Raw genomic sequence first — 16,367 nt, 5'->3', positions numbered from 1 at the left:
GATAGTCACTCTTGGAAAACGGCCATGTATTCTAAGTTTGATTCATTAAAAAAGAATCACACATGGGATTTGGTTCCATTGCCTAGTGACAAACATACATTGTCATGCAAGTGGATATATAAGAGAGCACCCCTAGTCACCCTAGCTAATATATAAGAGCCATTTGATTGCTAAGGGTTTTAAATAGGAAAAGGGAGTTGAATTTGATTTGATATTCTCCCATGTTGTCAAGATGATTACCTTTCACAATGTTTTGGCCTTAGTTGCATAGATGGACTTTGTGAGGCTTGCCTTATCTACTACTACCGATGCTGAGTGCATTGCAGCCATTGAGGCTTGCAAGGAGACCTTAGAGTTAGACCACTTAGTTGTAGACCTGGGTATTACAAATGTGACTCTTACTTTGCATTTGGACTTTATGAGTTGGCATCTAGTTGGCTCATAATCTAGTATTTCATTATCAAGACTAAGCATATTGAGATCCATTATCACTTGATTAGAGAGGTGGTTGAGGACAAGCAAATATAGCTTGTCAAGTTCTTTACAAATGAGAATATTGTTGATTTGCTAATTAAAAGTCTCCTAGTGAAACGTTATGCCTTCCTTAGGAAAATGATGGTCATAGGATGAGATGACATCTATTCCTAATCCAATTGTACGTATATATACACATTGTACTTTCACTTTTTTCTTAAAATTTCCTCAATTAAGCACATTTGCTTTTAAGTGGGAGATTGTTGTGGATTAAAGGCCACCTATGCATGGCTATCCACATTTATGATGTTCTTAACGGCACACTTATACACTATAGGTGGTGGCCTCCCATCATTGTCGCTTTATTCTTTATTCTTTACAATAGAGTAAGGGAAGGCAAGTCACACATTGTGACTATTGGAGTTCCCACATACAGTCCTGCTCTCTCTCTTCTTGCTCCAAACTCTATAGCTCTTGCTTCGTGCTTCTGATTATACTCTTATTCTTGCTCACCCTTTCCACCTTTCATCTCTCGAAAAGGTCTAATACAAGTTGAGGATGTAGTGGTAGTTCTCACCTTCAAGCAAAGTCTTATACATGAACTATTAAATGGATGCAATAAAACAATGATTATTTAGCTTGGAATAAATGTTAAGTTTTCTAAAAGGACTATCTTTTTATTATTTTCAGATTTTTGATTAATTGATATAATGAATCCAATTCTTAGCATGTTAATTGAGGAAGCTGCTTGTATATCTAAAACTAAATATGGTAGTAATTAGATAACTAAGTAAACTATGTCATGATTGGAAAGTGGGAGGGAAAATCCCCAACTAATTCATCCTATGGTAGAGTGATCTAAGTTAATGGAGAGGTTTTCCCTCAAGAATACATTAAATTAGAAAAATTTAGGAAAGAGTTGAATTTGATTCTCTTAGAGTGTCATCATAAAACCCAACCTAGTCTCGTTTTATGGGGATCGGGGTGAGACTTTGCCCTAAGGTAAAAGGATCAACGCATTTAATCCCCCTTGTTTCTCACTCTTGTTGAACTAAGTGCAACACAATTTTACTTTGGTTTAGTTTGTCTTGCATAAGCAATTGCCCATAATCAATACCAAAAACTTCTTAGGTGACCTTCGAAGTTATTTAGGAACCTTCTTGTAGATCAACCCTCGTGGGAATGGAATGGAGCTTCCTCTATGAGGATAGGCTCAAGTGATCAGACCATAAAGTTTCCTCCATGGAAGTTTCAAATGGAGTCCGTTAAGCCTATCTCTTAATGGACTATCGAAATCATGCCATCAAAGATTCGCTATATAGACACATCACACACTTCTCCTATGTGGTAAAATAATTAGCATTACATCCCGAAAAGTAATTTTTGTTTCTACTTCCATAAAAGACTGTTTATGCATTTTCTTCTCTTTGAAAATCATGTTAATACTATGGATAATCTTTCTATCTTCTAGATCCCAAAGGCAACAATCTATCTCACTACTCTATCTATAGCCTAAAAGATGCATTTATTGGATTTTGACTCTAACTTGCTACACCTTTCCTTTGGTACAAACACATAAACTTCACAACCAAATACACTTACGTGAACATAAAAAGACTTCTTACCTAACCATGTATCTTCAAGAATGTCAATTTCAAGGTAGTATTAGTTGCTGTGTTTATCAAATGTACAACAATCATTATAGCCTCAACCCAAAATCCTTGAGGAAGACCAATATTAGATAATATACTCAATATCCTTTCATTTATCATTCTATTCATATGCTTTGTAATACCATTTTGGGTAGGATTACTAGTTAGGTACATTGAGTTTCCCTTTTGTTCACGTACTTCACAAAAATTTCTAAACTCATGAGAGACATATTCTCCACCATTATGAATTTTGAGACACTTAATATTAGTATTATAGTAGAAAAGCCACTTTTGTGGCAGTTTGGACCCTTCACAAAAAAATTCAATTTCTCATTGATGATAAAGATCAAGAAGAAATGGTTTTAGGGAAATGTGATCACGTGATGGTCGTTGAAAAAAACTAAAAGGGGTCAAAATAAGCTAGGAAGTACATATTTCTATATCCACCTTTGAGATGCTTTTCATCAAAAATTGAAATTTTTTAGTGCTTAAACAAAACTACCTCAAAAAACTTTTAAATCAAAATTTCATGAAAAGTACTTTGATATATATGATATGCATTTCCATTAAGAGAATTGTAATTAAGTAAAATTGTCAACTTTTTCAATAGCTCCAAATAGCATTATTGAGTGTTGTTTTGACCAATCTTCATTTACTTTTGAAAATCCAATTTTTGTAAATGATGCATTTTCACTTAAAACTTGTTCAAAACCTTTTATTCTACTACCTTGTAATATTAGTAAAGTCCCTTTTAGTTTTGGAATGTATGCATATATTGTTTCAAATATAGTCAAATAGTACCTTAGCTACTTTTAAGTAGCTTGTAGCCACTTTTGTGGCAAATTACAAGGCTAGTGTTAAGTCTCTTGTCAAATTGATTTTCCACGTTTTTTTTTTTGAAAAAAAGATTGCCTGATCTTTTCTATCCATTGTGCAAGCCCATAATTTTCTAGTTGCATTGTCAATGAATATGATAGAATAGAATTTCTCCCTATAGGCTTTGTAGTTAGGCCCATAATATATCTTTGTGCACTAAGTCAAATGGCTTGCTCATTTTTTTGTTTAAGTTTTTCTTATGGGCTAAACGTGCATTCTTTCCATATATACAATGCTCACATATAAAAAGATTAGAAAAGACATATGTTCCATCAGCAATGCCATAAATGTATATTTCATTGCTTGGTTATTACAATTTCATGATTTTTTAATTCAAGATGCATGAAGGGATACAAAGTGTCACATTTGGTTCCTTAAGTAATAACAAATGATTTTCCATGTCTAACTCCCAAAAGCAATAAAGTATCCCAAGTCATCAAATATACCAATAAATATCAAGTTCTTAGTATACATTTTGAAGAGTATAGGTAGATCCATTCAAAAAAGCAAATTGCACATTACTTGCACCGACAATGCCATATACATAATCATTATCAAGATGGACTAATCTACACCTATTGTTGTCATATAAACAGAACCACTCCTTATCAAAAGTTACATAAAAAGATATACTAGAATTAAGTGTCCAACGTTGAGCCAATTATCAATCTACTATAATTAGTATATGTACATGAAAAGTAGAAGTAAAGAGCACATAACCATCATCATTATGCACAATCACTACATTTATTTCTTCAATCTTCACATTTCATTTACCTTCTTCCCTGTCAATATCCTTATTCTCCTTTTTGTCTTTTTGCTCTCGCTTATATTTTATAGCAATCCTTAGTATGACCTGTTTTATCCTATGGAGCTATTCAATGTTCTTGGAACTAGATTTGTTGCATGATGACCCAAAGTCTTGGTTCTTGCCTTTATATTGTTTTCTAACTTGATATCTAAATGCTATGGAAATCCTAATGTATACTGAAAACATTGCATTACTATATTAATACTTCCTCACATAAAAGTACATAGTAAACTAATCTTCTTTTGAGACCATTGCAGTACATCAAAGAACAATGTTCATGCTTATTCACAAGCAAATATACATGGATAGTATTTTGCATTATAATAGTATATACAACTTAAGAATTGCTATAGTATATACATCAAAGTCTCACCCTAGTAACAATCACTACATACAATAGAAACCAATAATGAACCCCAAAAGTGCAACCTATGTTAAATAGCCTACGACCTAAACTATTTTGTTTCTAACAATCTGTCACTAGTTACCAATACCTCATAACCTATATATGGTGCCTATACAATGAACACTATAAGTTAAGCCCTATTTCACAAGCTCTAACCATGTGCACAATTGTAGAAAAAAACAAAACAATCTATGCAATACTTACTAGTAAAAATGAAGCTCAAAATAGCCTCGAAGCAAAAAAGGGAGCAAACTAAGTACTCATGAGCTATCCCTCAAAATTCATCAACCTCTTCATACACAAAGAATCTCATTCAAAATGGAAACCATAAAGAATTCTAATTGTACTAGCTAAAGACTCCTACCTACTCTAGTACCAATTCGTAGAAGTGTTAGAAAAATGAAGATCACACACACACACACACACACACACACACACACACACAGGCGGGATGTTCATGGTACCTCAAATAGCTCTCTTATGAGCAATATCTTATTGCCTTATAACTTAACATATAAAGAACAAGTGTGTGCATATATAATTAGGCTTAGTAAGTAAGATGGACAGCCAACTACATTGGCCTTTACACTAACATTAATGGCATGATTCATTTCTTGTTTGTTGACCAAGTACATCCATGTGGCATTATAATTATGTTCAGCAAATATGGAAGAAATATGTCTTTGTGCAACTTTTTTGTATGAGATACATAATTTTTTAAAAGCGTGGACCTTCTTGGGTCACACTAGCTCACCTTTCCCAACCTAAAAAGCTAGAAGACCAGGCTTCAATCCAAAGGCCTTCCAAGCACCGACATTAATCACTCATAAGTAAACATATGGTTTTGTTTTTCCCCCTTTCGAACCAAGAAAGAAAGGACTGATGTTGAATTTCCGTGCAATAGACAAGTCATCCATGCATCATCCAAGGTTCCCCATCACAAGAAGTCTTGATTGAAAGTATATCGATGAATCAGTACGTCAATCTTGCATGGCGTTTGATGTATCCTTTCCACAAGCCATTTACTAGAATATACACTAGAAAGTTGATTGATATCCAATCAAGACGAATACCTTCACATGCGACTAAGATTATTAAGAAGTAGAGTGTACAAGTTTTCCATTCAATCACTCCCATGTTGTCGCGGAACACACAGAAACAGTTCTTTCGAGTGCAGTTCAAATCAAATGTTACAGCAGCAGTAGACTGAGCTTCCGTTTGCAATTGGGCATTTCTTCCACTCAGCTCCAGCCTCCATTTGTACATCACCACGTTGCTTAATGCACTGGTGAAGGCATTATTCTTAGGATCAATGGAATGCAGCCATATCATTATCAAATTTATCAGTTCTTGAGTCTTCAGGTCAACTTCAGGCTTGAGGCCATGGATAATTTTGATACACCTATTCTCTCTGTGCATAAAAATGAGTCGGATTATAGCAATTATAAACACCCCTGACAGGCTCCAAGATCAGCATTGGCATGAAGAATCATAAGTGGCCTTCTCCTGAGACAAAATGTAGCAGCAGAGCCACCATACAGCCAAGCAGTGCACCAGCCATTACCTGTAAATTGACAGAGAACTATTTAGACTTGAGTTATATTCCATTGGCAAAGAGAGAAAGAAAGAAAGAAAGAAAGAAAGTTATATTAACATCTGCAAAAGGCCAAAGTATAGGACAAAAATGTGAATACAAATTATCTATTGTATATCACATCATGGACAAAAATAAAGTGACATACGACATGAAATGGTGAATACAACTGGTTTATGGCACATCGTATCAAGGACACATATAAAGGGATATAAACTAGTAAAAGGCTCTTTCAATCTGTGTGCAAGGAGCATGCAGCTCTCCTACTATCCTTGATAGGATTATGGTTGAAAGCAGGAAGTAGTTTTTCAGAACTTGGAAAATCCTAAGATGAAGTAAGGATATTTCACATCCTAGGTGTCGATCCCTTGGGGGTTCAAACTTGACAATCAGAAATCCTTGCACCACCCATAGGCAAGCAAAATTGTTTGTGCAAGGTATCTTTGTTATTTAAACTACCTCATAGGTAGAGAGAGAGAGAGAGAGAGAGAGAGAGAGAGAGAGAGAGAGAGAGAATCAGAAGTGCATGGAAGACTCCAATAACTTGAAGCTAATGAGCCATCCCCCCCCCCATATATATATAACCAGATTCCCATGCCCCAAGGGAAATTATCATGATTTTGGTGGTTATGGATGTGTTTAACAAGACAAAAACCTAGACGAATGGGGCAATAATTCAAACGTATTACAAGCACAATAAATCAGTACATAGTGATCATTAGTATTCAATCCACCTGTGGTGGTGTGTGCCCAATAGGTTCTCGAAGAGGTCTCGAATCTGAAAGAGGATGTTCTGGTGGCAGCTCAAACACGATCTGATTCAGAACCTATAGCACACAGAATACAAAAGCAATCAAAGAATTAAAAATGGAGGTGAAAACATGATTTATGATCTAAGCTAGACTTAAGTCGTAACAAAAGGGTTGTTTATGTACCCACAAACTTAATGCAACCTTAGTGATTGAATTTAAACTTCCCAATATCGCACCATAAGCTTTTCAGCGAGTTAGCCTGAACTTCTACTCAGAAGCTAGGATCTCATAGTACATATTATTGTGAAAAGGCAATACAGCTCTGCAATTGCCGTAGTGTGTTCAAATGTTTCATGATTTCATATGTGACATAGATTTGCATTACCCTAGGCCTACCTTTCTGGTTGATTCAATCCACCTGCATCCCCGAAAATGAAAAACAATGCAAGATGGTCAATACTTCAGGAGCTTAAAAATTCAAATGTTCCTTCAATCAAACGACAACTTAGCTGCCTTTATGTTCTATCACTTCAGCCAATGCATGTTTATATGTTACTCATTACTTCTCTGGTGCCGAAGTATGTGTTTGTGTGCATTTCTCCCCCTACACTCTGTTCACTTCCGCCAATGCATGTTTATTTGTTACTCATTACTTCTCTTGTGCCTAAGCACGTGTTTGTGTGCACCTTTCTTCTCTCTAGTTGTTGCATGTATCAGAGCTTTGAAATCTGAGTTTCCATGGCAGTCGTTTTCCAGTTCCTCGTGAGGAACCACAGCTTGAACATCTGGCAAGGTGCAAGGAGACTAATTTCTTAGCTACTATGTTTTGACTGCTTTCTGTGACTGCTGCATGGCTGGTCATGCTCCTATAACCGCCTATTGTATTTTTGGAGCAGGAAGGTTGTGCCAATGTCTGAATCTGTATTTCAGTTCTAACGATTTTCTACTCCTGTCTTTTTCATCCCTGGACAGCTGTTCAAGCTACATGTGATCTATCCAAGGCTGGATACTGCATCTACTAGCATTGGGAAGCTCCAGGGCAATTTGCTGGAAATCACTGGTCCTTCATCTGCAGCAGCGTACACACTGCTGCATTTTCATTTTCTATGATTGCCCTACCTCTATTTGGTAAATGGATGCCATCTTCTAGAACAAGGATTTGCTGATTTTCTCCCATTGCAAGAACTACAGCAAGACAAATCCCTTCAATACTCTCTCAGACGGTGGTGCTGCTGAATTTCCCCTTTGCTGCCCTCTACCACTGTCTTGGGTAAATAGATGCCATCTTCTAGAGCAAGGATTTGTTGATTTTCTCCCATTGCCAGCAGTACAGCAACACAAAGGCCTCTAATACTCTCTCAGACGTTTGATGCTGCTGAATTTTCCCTTCTGCCCTCTGACATTGTCTATAGTGCTACAGAAATGGTGTCTTATCATCACACAACTTTTTGCTGCTTTCTAGAGGGGGCTGACAGGATTAAGCAAACATGGTTCAGATATTCACACATAATTCAGAAGCCCAAATCCAAGCACGGCTCTTTAATCTCAACTTCAAACTAGATCCACATACATAACAAGCTCCAGACTACAAAGCAGCTGAAGACAAGCGCATGCAATGAAACCACATGCTTTAGTAGGACGAAAAAATCTGAATTGTGGGGCATACCTCAGCTTGTCGGCCTGCTTGCAGTCTTACACCAGATGCATCATACATCACCTGCAAATTTCCAACAAAAACAAATTCAATGCTTAAAGATAAAAACCATTAAAGAAGCAGTTACCATTTGGACTAATAATGATAACCCAGAACATATTCACTTTGCACACAAACATATCTACTTACAGAACCTGACATTTTGGGGATGGATTCAAAATAATTAGAAGCAAATCTCATTAGGAGATCCTCCTCAATCTCATGAAAACAAAAGTCCTCCATAAGAGACCCTTCAAACACCACAGCCTCTCTACAACACAAAATCAGCCTAGAAAAACAGTCATGGATGCCTCAATATTCAGGTCAGCTTACAGCCATGATGAAATCTATCACAGAGAAAGAGCCCCAGAAACCAACACCAGTGCCTAAAATGCGTCAGCAAATTAAAACAAAGACCAGATCTGTTCCTGCAAAAATGGTGCCCAAAATTCCTTTATGACTGAAGAAATGATGGCAGAAAATGCCTTGCTAGACAAAAATTAAGCTGCAGATGTGCCTTTGCATGCTGAAATCATTGATGCAGTAAACTTTCAGAGGAAAAGCAATGACTGAAATTGCTTGCCAAAGAAAATCAATGCTTGTACAAACACAGCATGTGAACGTAAGTGCCCAACCAATTGATGCACCCAGCAAGAATTAATTCCACAACCCAGCCATTATGAGCCCAAGCTTTAACTGTCTGAAAATTATCTTTAAAAGTACTGTACTTTCACTCTATCCTTAATTAAAGAACAGACAATGTTGAATGGAAGTGATGATGTCGAAAAGCGAGCAGAAACTCACAACACTTGCTAGCACAATTGCAATAGCAAAAAGGGAACTCCCAGGTCCATCTTTCAAGCCTATTGCAGCAGCAAGCCCCATAACAGTTGCAGAATGAGATGACGGCATCCCTCCTGAGCCAAGGAGTCTCTTTGCTTCCCATCGCTTTTCTTTATACCTAAAATAATATCTTAGACATTATTTTCAAAAATAGCATCTCTAAATCATACAAGCTACCATTGTCTTTAGTGACTAGTGTGGATCATCCAGATTCTACTATTATGAACGTTATCATTTTTGAAAACATGTAGACACAACACTCATTTAGACACGACATATGGAACAGTGGCACCCTCCTAGAAGAAAATCACACGGCCCCCACCATTGAAAGCTGTTGGCTGATTTTTGATACTCTATGACAAAGAATAACTTTCTTAAGGCCCACTGGTGCAACATTACTAGTACAAATAGTAAGATCAATTTGCACATTCAAAATGTGAAATCACTTGCTTGCAGAATAAAACAGAAAAAAACTTTGACTTTTTAAAAACTTCTCAGTTTTAGTAGTAAATATTGATGTTTTTCCTCCAATATGCAACCAAAATGGGAAATGGGCCTATTGAATGGCCTAATTTCCCTCTAGCTAAGTGACTAGAGCCTACAATCTCAACTTTTCAGACACACTGCTACTTGTGAGGTGGTTTTTTTTTTTGAGAAAGAAAATTCTATTAATAACACTTGGAAGAAAATCCCCCTAAGATAAATTTTAAAGCACAACAAACTCTATAAACAGAGTAACTAAGTGCATCACAAATACAATGGTTGTGTGAACAACAAATTTGGTGGGCTATAATGCTAGACTATCTAAGGGGCACTTTAGAAAAAGGTACCCGAGTTCCAAGTCCACAAGGTCTCTCTTCTTCTCATCCTTTTAGAGCTGTCTTGCATCCTCTCCCATCTCCCATAGAGAGTATGGATAATATCTGTCCAAATCCTTGGAGTCGTCTCCGCTATGGATACACCCTAAAGGTCTAGAGCATGGCTGCACCTAGCAATCCAAATGTACCAAGTTATGATATTGGCAATTAACTCCATCCATCATAGTGTCTCTAAGGGTCCACTATGCTTGTAAGTAATCTAAAGTAGGGATCTTGCTCAAATGTTGTCCAATGATAAGGAAGAAAAGCTCCCTTGAATGTCCTCATAACCACATGTTGGGCCGCTGTCTGTAGCCCCAACCAATTGTGAGATGTTGGGAATAAAGGGCCCTCGTGCCTTTTATATGTGCTCGGGTGTGAACACACCCTTAGTACACCTGTACTTTCATATATATATATATATATATATATATATATATATATATATATATATATATATATATATATATATATATATATATATATATATATATAACCTAAAGAGGTACACTCGTCATTGTACCCACAAGTCGTGCTCACTCTCACTCCCTACTCTGCACTCTCTCTCAGTCTCTCTGCTGCTAGCAAGCACTGCGTGTCTTGATTCTCGCATCTAACGATTGGGGTTCCATTGCCTCCATATGTGAAACTCAATGCGGAGGACAGCCCTACATGTGATGATGATAAGGCTGAAATGGCCAAGATACCATATGCTTCAGCTGTTGGCAGTTTGATGTATACTATGGTTGCTACACATCCTAACATTGCCTTTGCAATGGAAATGGTTAGCAAATACATGGCAAACCCTGGTAAAAAGCATTGGGAAGCAGTGAAAGGTATTATGAGATACCACAAAGGCACAAAGGAGTTGTGCATTTGCTTTGGAAAGCAGAAGGCATCTATTGTTGGCTTTACGGATGCAGACTATACTAGTCGTGCGGACTGCAAAAAGTCCACTTCTAGGTATGTGTTTACCTTCTCAGGAGGAGCAGCCTCTTGGATCTCTAGGCTACAAAAGTGTGTTGCATTGTCTACTACAAAGGTAGGGTATGTGGCTGCCACTAAGGCATGCAAGGAGGCTTTATGGCTTTCACGTCTGGTGGGAGAGCTTGGCATTATAGAGTTACATGTTCTCCATTGTGATAGTCAAAGTGCTATCATGCTAGCATGGAATCCCGTCTTTCATGCAAAGACGAAGCACATATAGGTGAAGTACCACTTCATTAGAGATGTACTTGACAACAAGAGCATTGAGCTTGTCAAAGTGCATACAAATGATAAACCTACAAACCTTCTCACGAAGGGTCTTCCAGCAGAGCGGTTTGCTCATTGCCGCGACAGATGACGGAAGTTGGACAGATATATGTATTTCAGCTTTGTACATGCCTAGACTTAGCTGATTCTTTTCTCCTCTTAAGGCACATTGCCTTTAGGTGGAAGGCTGTTGGGAATAAAGGGCCCTCGTGCCTTTTATATATGCTCAGGTGTGAACACACCCTTAGCACACTTGTACTTTCATATATATATATATATATATATATATATATATATATATATATATATATATATATATATATATATATCTAAAAACCTAAAGAGATACACTCGTCATTGTACCCACAAGTCGTGCTCACTCTCACTCCCTACTCTGCACTCTTTGTCTCTCTGTTGCTAGCAAGCACTGCGTGTCTTGATTCTCACGTCTTGAAGCCCAACATGAGAGTTGGCAACGGAAAAAGAAAAGTGAACATGGAGAGAGGAAGGGAATAAAGAGAGAACACAAGAGAGAGAGGAAACAATGTGATTGCAATGGCTGAAGGAATGTGGTCAAACCCTAAAAATTAGCCAAAAGTACACAAAAGAAATGCACTAATGTGCCCTCCATTTAAAGTGTCTAAAACACATAAAATATCAAACAGGTACAATGTCAGAGCTCCTAAATTCTAAAGTCCTCATTTGGCTCAAACTCAAACTCACATATAGGGCATGACCACACAAGACACACATGACTACTAACATCCCCTCTCAGATCCTGGATGTGGCAGAAGGCCAGAGGAGATGCAAATCCAAGGGTGGCAAGAAGAGTACCAAGGCTAATGTAGTCCGTTAATAAAGAAAGCCAGCCAAAAAGCAAGACCCCCTCTCCATATAAAAATTTAATCAAACAAAAGGCCACCAAAGGGCAATGAAAACAGAGAGGCCTTAAATGGATCACTCCAGAAAATGTCGATCAAGAATGAGTAAAAGGGCTCCTGTAGAAGAATCCTCAACAAAGACGGCCAGCTCATAGTAGACAACATGGGTCCCAAGTCTAGGAAGGCCATGAATTGAGAGGAGAGAAACTCAAGTCGGAAACATATAGAGCCTCACAAATGGAGCTCACTGGATGGTCAGGCAATGCAAGCAAGGTGCCAACACCACTAATAGGCACCGAAGAAATGTCACCAGCAGTGACGATACCCTCTAACAAATGGAGATCCTGGAACAAGTCACCTCGGGGAGTAATAGGACTTGAGGCACCACTGTCAAAAAGCCAAGGTTGCTCAAAAGACAAGACAGTCAAAGACGGCTTCTCCACCTGATAAATGTATAAAAACAATGACTCGGTGGTAATAATGAGTGTCGAAGTAGAGGTAGACGAAGACTTCGATGTAGCTCCATCCTTTACTCTTGGACAAAGGTGAGGGTATGCCCTCCCTCACGTCTCCTTGGGGTGCGAGGTCTGCCCACAATGAGGACACGTGGGATATCTTCTACGCTTCCCCACAAAAGCTATATCAAAGTCGGAAGATGACTCCAACTTCTTCCTCTTCCCTTTCTTCTAATTGGCTAGTCCTATACCTGAAGATAAAGCCACGTAAGCATAGCAATGTGCACGGGCTCTGCAAGAATCTAGCTCATTGGGACGCATATCCTATGAAAGCACCAATGGGACTAGCTCCTTCCAAGTGAGTCTCCCAACTACGAGAAGTGAGAAGATTGGTGTAGAACATATCATGTATCGATGACGAAAGATGTGAAAGAAGTGTCACAACTAGGTCCTCCAAAGAAATGTCCATACCAAAGAATGAAAGCTCATCCCGAATCTCCTCCATCTTGTGGATGTGATCCCTCATTGTAGGGGAATCTATGACAGAGAGCTTCAACTCATGAGATAACTGATGCCTAAATGTTTGGATCCGAAAGAGAGATGCCAATCTCCTCCAAAACTCTGCAACAATGCGGATATGTCTAACATATGCGAGCATAGAATCTGTATAACTCAAAAGGAGAGAAGAGTGGGTTTTGGCATTCAATGATCCCATAAAGCTGCCGAATCTACAATCACACCATCATGAGGATCCACTGTAGGTCAATGTATAGGGACTATAACAAAATCCCAAAGGTCACAATCATCGAGGAGGCACTCCATACGACATGACCATAGAGGGTAGTTCGTGCCATCCAGCTTGCCGAATGCGAAGAGAGAGGGTAGGAGTGGCACCTCCTCCGGAGATGCCATTAATGCCAATCAGGGACTAGAAGCCCTCCAAGAATAAAGTAGGAAAGAGTAATAAGAAGATGGTCGGTCTGAATGATCCCGCATCACGCGATCCGCCATAGCATACATGTCGGCCATAGATGTCCTTCAATAAAGTACCTACAAGAAAACAAAAGAAGATGTTGCCACTCAAATGAAGGCAACCAATAAGAGGTGTCCTCGAGATAATCGGGGTTCATTAGGCCACGGTACAAAAGAAGACTAGCTCCGGCAAGGTAGACGCGGAGTATCTGGTGTCGAGGGGAACACACAATGTCGAGCAAAGAGAGGGAGCAATGAATGCAAAGAAAAATAGGTCAATGCAGCCAATCCAAGAGCTAGTAAAGACCAAGAGTGCTTGAAAATTGAGTCCCTGCAATAAATGCAAATCTACCCGGATGTTGACCTACAATGGAGACCGCCTTAACGAAATATAATGTCACCCAAGTCAAAAGAACCAGTTCGGTGTGAAACACAAAAAAACTGCCCACTTGTCTAGCCAAGAAGTTGCCGGCAAGTCTGAAACCACCCAAGTTTGTAACATGGCTGCTTGGTCTGAATAATGGCTGTTCATCATAGACAACAAGCCGCCCAACTGATAAATGGACCGCCCAACCTAGAAAAGCCTACCTGCATGTTGTAGATGAGGTCGCCCAAGATTATAAAAGGCCTGATCAATAGGGGAAAGAAAGACCTGTAATCAATAGAAAAATTACGGCAAGAACCTAGATCCTACAATCTGATACCATGTCAGAAGTGGTGCAACAATGTGAGAAGAGAAGGAAAATAAAAGAACGTTGCAAAGAAAGAGAACTCAAAGATGTGCTTGAGAAATGGAATCCATATACCAAATACGAGAATAACGCATACAACAGTGAGTCACTAGCTGCATGGGCACTGGCACTAGCTCCTCTCTAAAATAGGAAGACCACTTGAAGAATGATGATGACTGCACGGAAGAAGGAGCCATAGAATAAATAGGCCCAAAATATGCCAAATATGGCAGCTAATCGGCCAACATTTAATGATGTCCAACTGGCATAAAATGTCACAAATGGCATACAAAAAATCACTAAAATAATGCCTAAAATACAAACTAAAATGCCCAGCCCATTTGGCATGCACAAACTCACACATGAGCTAACAATCCTGCTAACATGTTTGACACCTATGTCCACACGGTGTGTTCATGTAAGTCTGGGATCTTTCCCACTTGTACACTCACTTGGCCCTCCTCCTTGCTAGGGTAACCGGTGGAAGGTCTTGGTGCAATCAAGCTTCATTGTTCATTTGGCTTTTGCAAGCTACCTTATCTATGCATAGGAAAAATGACAGCATGGCTTTTGCCTATTCTCTCAACTACTCTCAAGAGGGGACAAAAAAGGAAATCTCTTCATCAAATTGTGTGTGATACTCCTTGTTTGCTGTCCATAATGCAAATTGCACAATATCCTTTCAGTTGACAAAGTTTGTAGAAGATACAGCAATGTCTCACACAAATCGAGCACACATTTTAGAAATCTCTAGAAAGTCAAAAGAGAGCTGGAGACTCGCATAATGACTACAAAGGATATGGATAGTTCTCAAGTTTGAGAAAGCTAGGCTGAAGAAATGAAAAGACTAGGGGAGAGTTTGTCAAAACTCTCCAACATGTATTAATAGGTAGCTCACATTGAGCAAACACTACAAAGTCACAAGTGTCGAGGAGCATTAGTATGGTCACTCCAGAACGAGATACATTAATACAATGTATCAAACAACTCCCTCCTCTCTCTTTATCACTTCTTCGCTCACTCTGTTTTTCATGAGAACCCTATACTCATACCAACTGCCTTGCAAGCATGTACACGATGACCATCCACATCAGATGATCTTGGTAAAAGAAATTGTTGAGCTTTTTGGGCCCAGCAGTGGTAGTGCATGCTCCGACAGCATTAATGGTAAAGCTGATTTCCATTCTGAATAACTATTCGAGGTAACAATGAGCGCTCTCCACCCCAATCAAACAAGGTAAAAGCTTGAGCAGCTTCTGTAGATCCAGCTCAATTTAACAGAAAGTCATGATAAACAGTAGTCTACCATGGCATAAATGGGTTTGCAGCGTCAGAGTATATCAATAAACTAGTTATTGCCTCTTCGCAGCCATTCAGCTAAACTATCTACGCAAAAACGCATTTACAGTTTTAATGATCGTGCTGAATCAAGAGATCCAGCAAGCAGAGCCTTTTATCTGCAGATAGACTCCTGGATGCACAATTACCAACCTCATTTAGGCGGGAATTCCTCTCAAGCAGGAAGTGACGTACCAGGTGGTAAACACCTTGAGAGACTGAGCGATGGCGAAGGAGAGCAGGGCAGCCATGAGGGGCTGATTCGCGAACAGGGAGGAGTGGACATGGTGTGCGTCAGGGGGACTGTCAATGGAAGGCATCGACTCCATAACTTGGGGAAATGCTGCACAGTTTAAGGCAGAGGCTTCAATCGGAGAGCGAGGGCACGGAGGATCGCCATAGCCAACGAGATTGACGCAGCAGGCGGCCGGGCCGCAGCAGGAGAAACCAGGAAGCAGCCCACAATTATTGCTGTTTGTTTGTTTCTTTGACTTTTCCTAATCCATCCATCATTTTATTATGCAACCACCTGCAGTCTCATTCGTAGAGCGTGGAGCCACACGCTGACCTGCCAGGCCTGCCCTTAACAAGCGATTCAAATATTAACAATCTTCAAATGAATTGCAATGAATTCTACACAATAGTTGTTGTAGGCCCTTCCACTCGCTTTAAAACGAAAATCAGACTTAAATGCAAAGCTGTATATCCAGGCTTCACATTTGAGACCTATTTGGGAGTCAAGGAAGGCCATGTGTGGATGGAATTGCATGGCTTTCAC

At 39.1% G+C, this 16,367-nt stretch overlaps 1 protein-coding gene across 2 annotated transcripts; it reads right to left on the bottom strand.

Annotated features, from left to right (window-relative positions):
- Positions 1-4,734: 4,734 nt before the first annotated feature.
- On the bottom strand, positions 4,735-16,097 carry LOC148022939 (uncharacterized). Of its 2 annotated transcripts, none has more exons than XM_087695862.1 (5): positions 15,785-16,097; positions 9,063-9,211; positions 8,232-8,282; positions 6,548-6,640; positions 4,735-5,783 (listed from the first exon to the last, which is right to left on the bottom strand). In XM_087695862.1, exons 1-5 carry the CDS (start codon positions 15,873-15,875, stop codon positions 5,709-5,711), a joined length of 459 nt encoding a protein of 152 aa, XP_087551988.1. In that variant the 5' UTR covers positions 15,876-16,097; the 3' UTR covers positions 4,735-5,708. The 2 variants fall into 2 exon arrangements, with proteins under 2 accessions (XP_087551988.1, XP_087551987.1); XM_087695861.1 differs by having other exon boundaries at positions 9,063-9,219; positions 15,785-16,094.
- Positions 16,098-16,367: the final 270 nt, after the last annotated feature.

The sequence above is a fragment of the Lygodium microphyllum genome, chromosome 16, assembly GCF_053477565.2.
Source record: "Lygodium microphyllum isolate KBCC chromosome 16, Lygodium_microphyllum_v1.1.10, whole genome shotgun sequence".
In the NCBI taxonomy this organism is placed as follows: Eukaryota; Viridiplantae; Streptophyta; class Polypodiopsida; order Schizaeales; family Lygodiaceae; genus Lygodium; species Lygodium microphyllum.
Note: the sequence above shows the minus strand (reverse complement) of the source record. Positions and strands in the feature narration are given on the sequence as shown.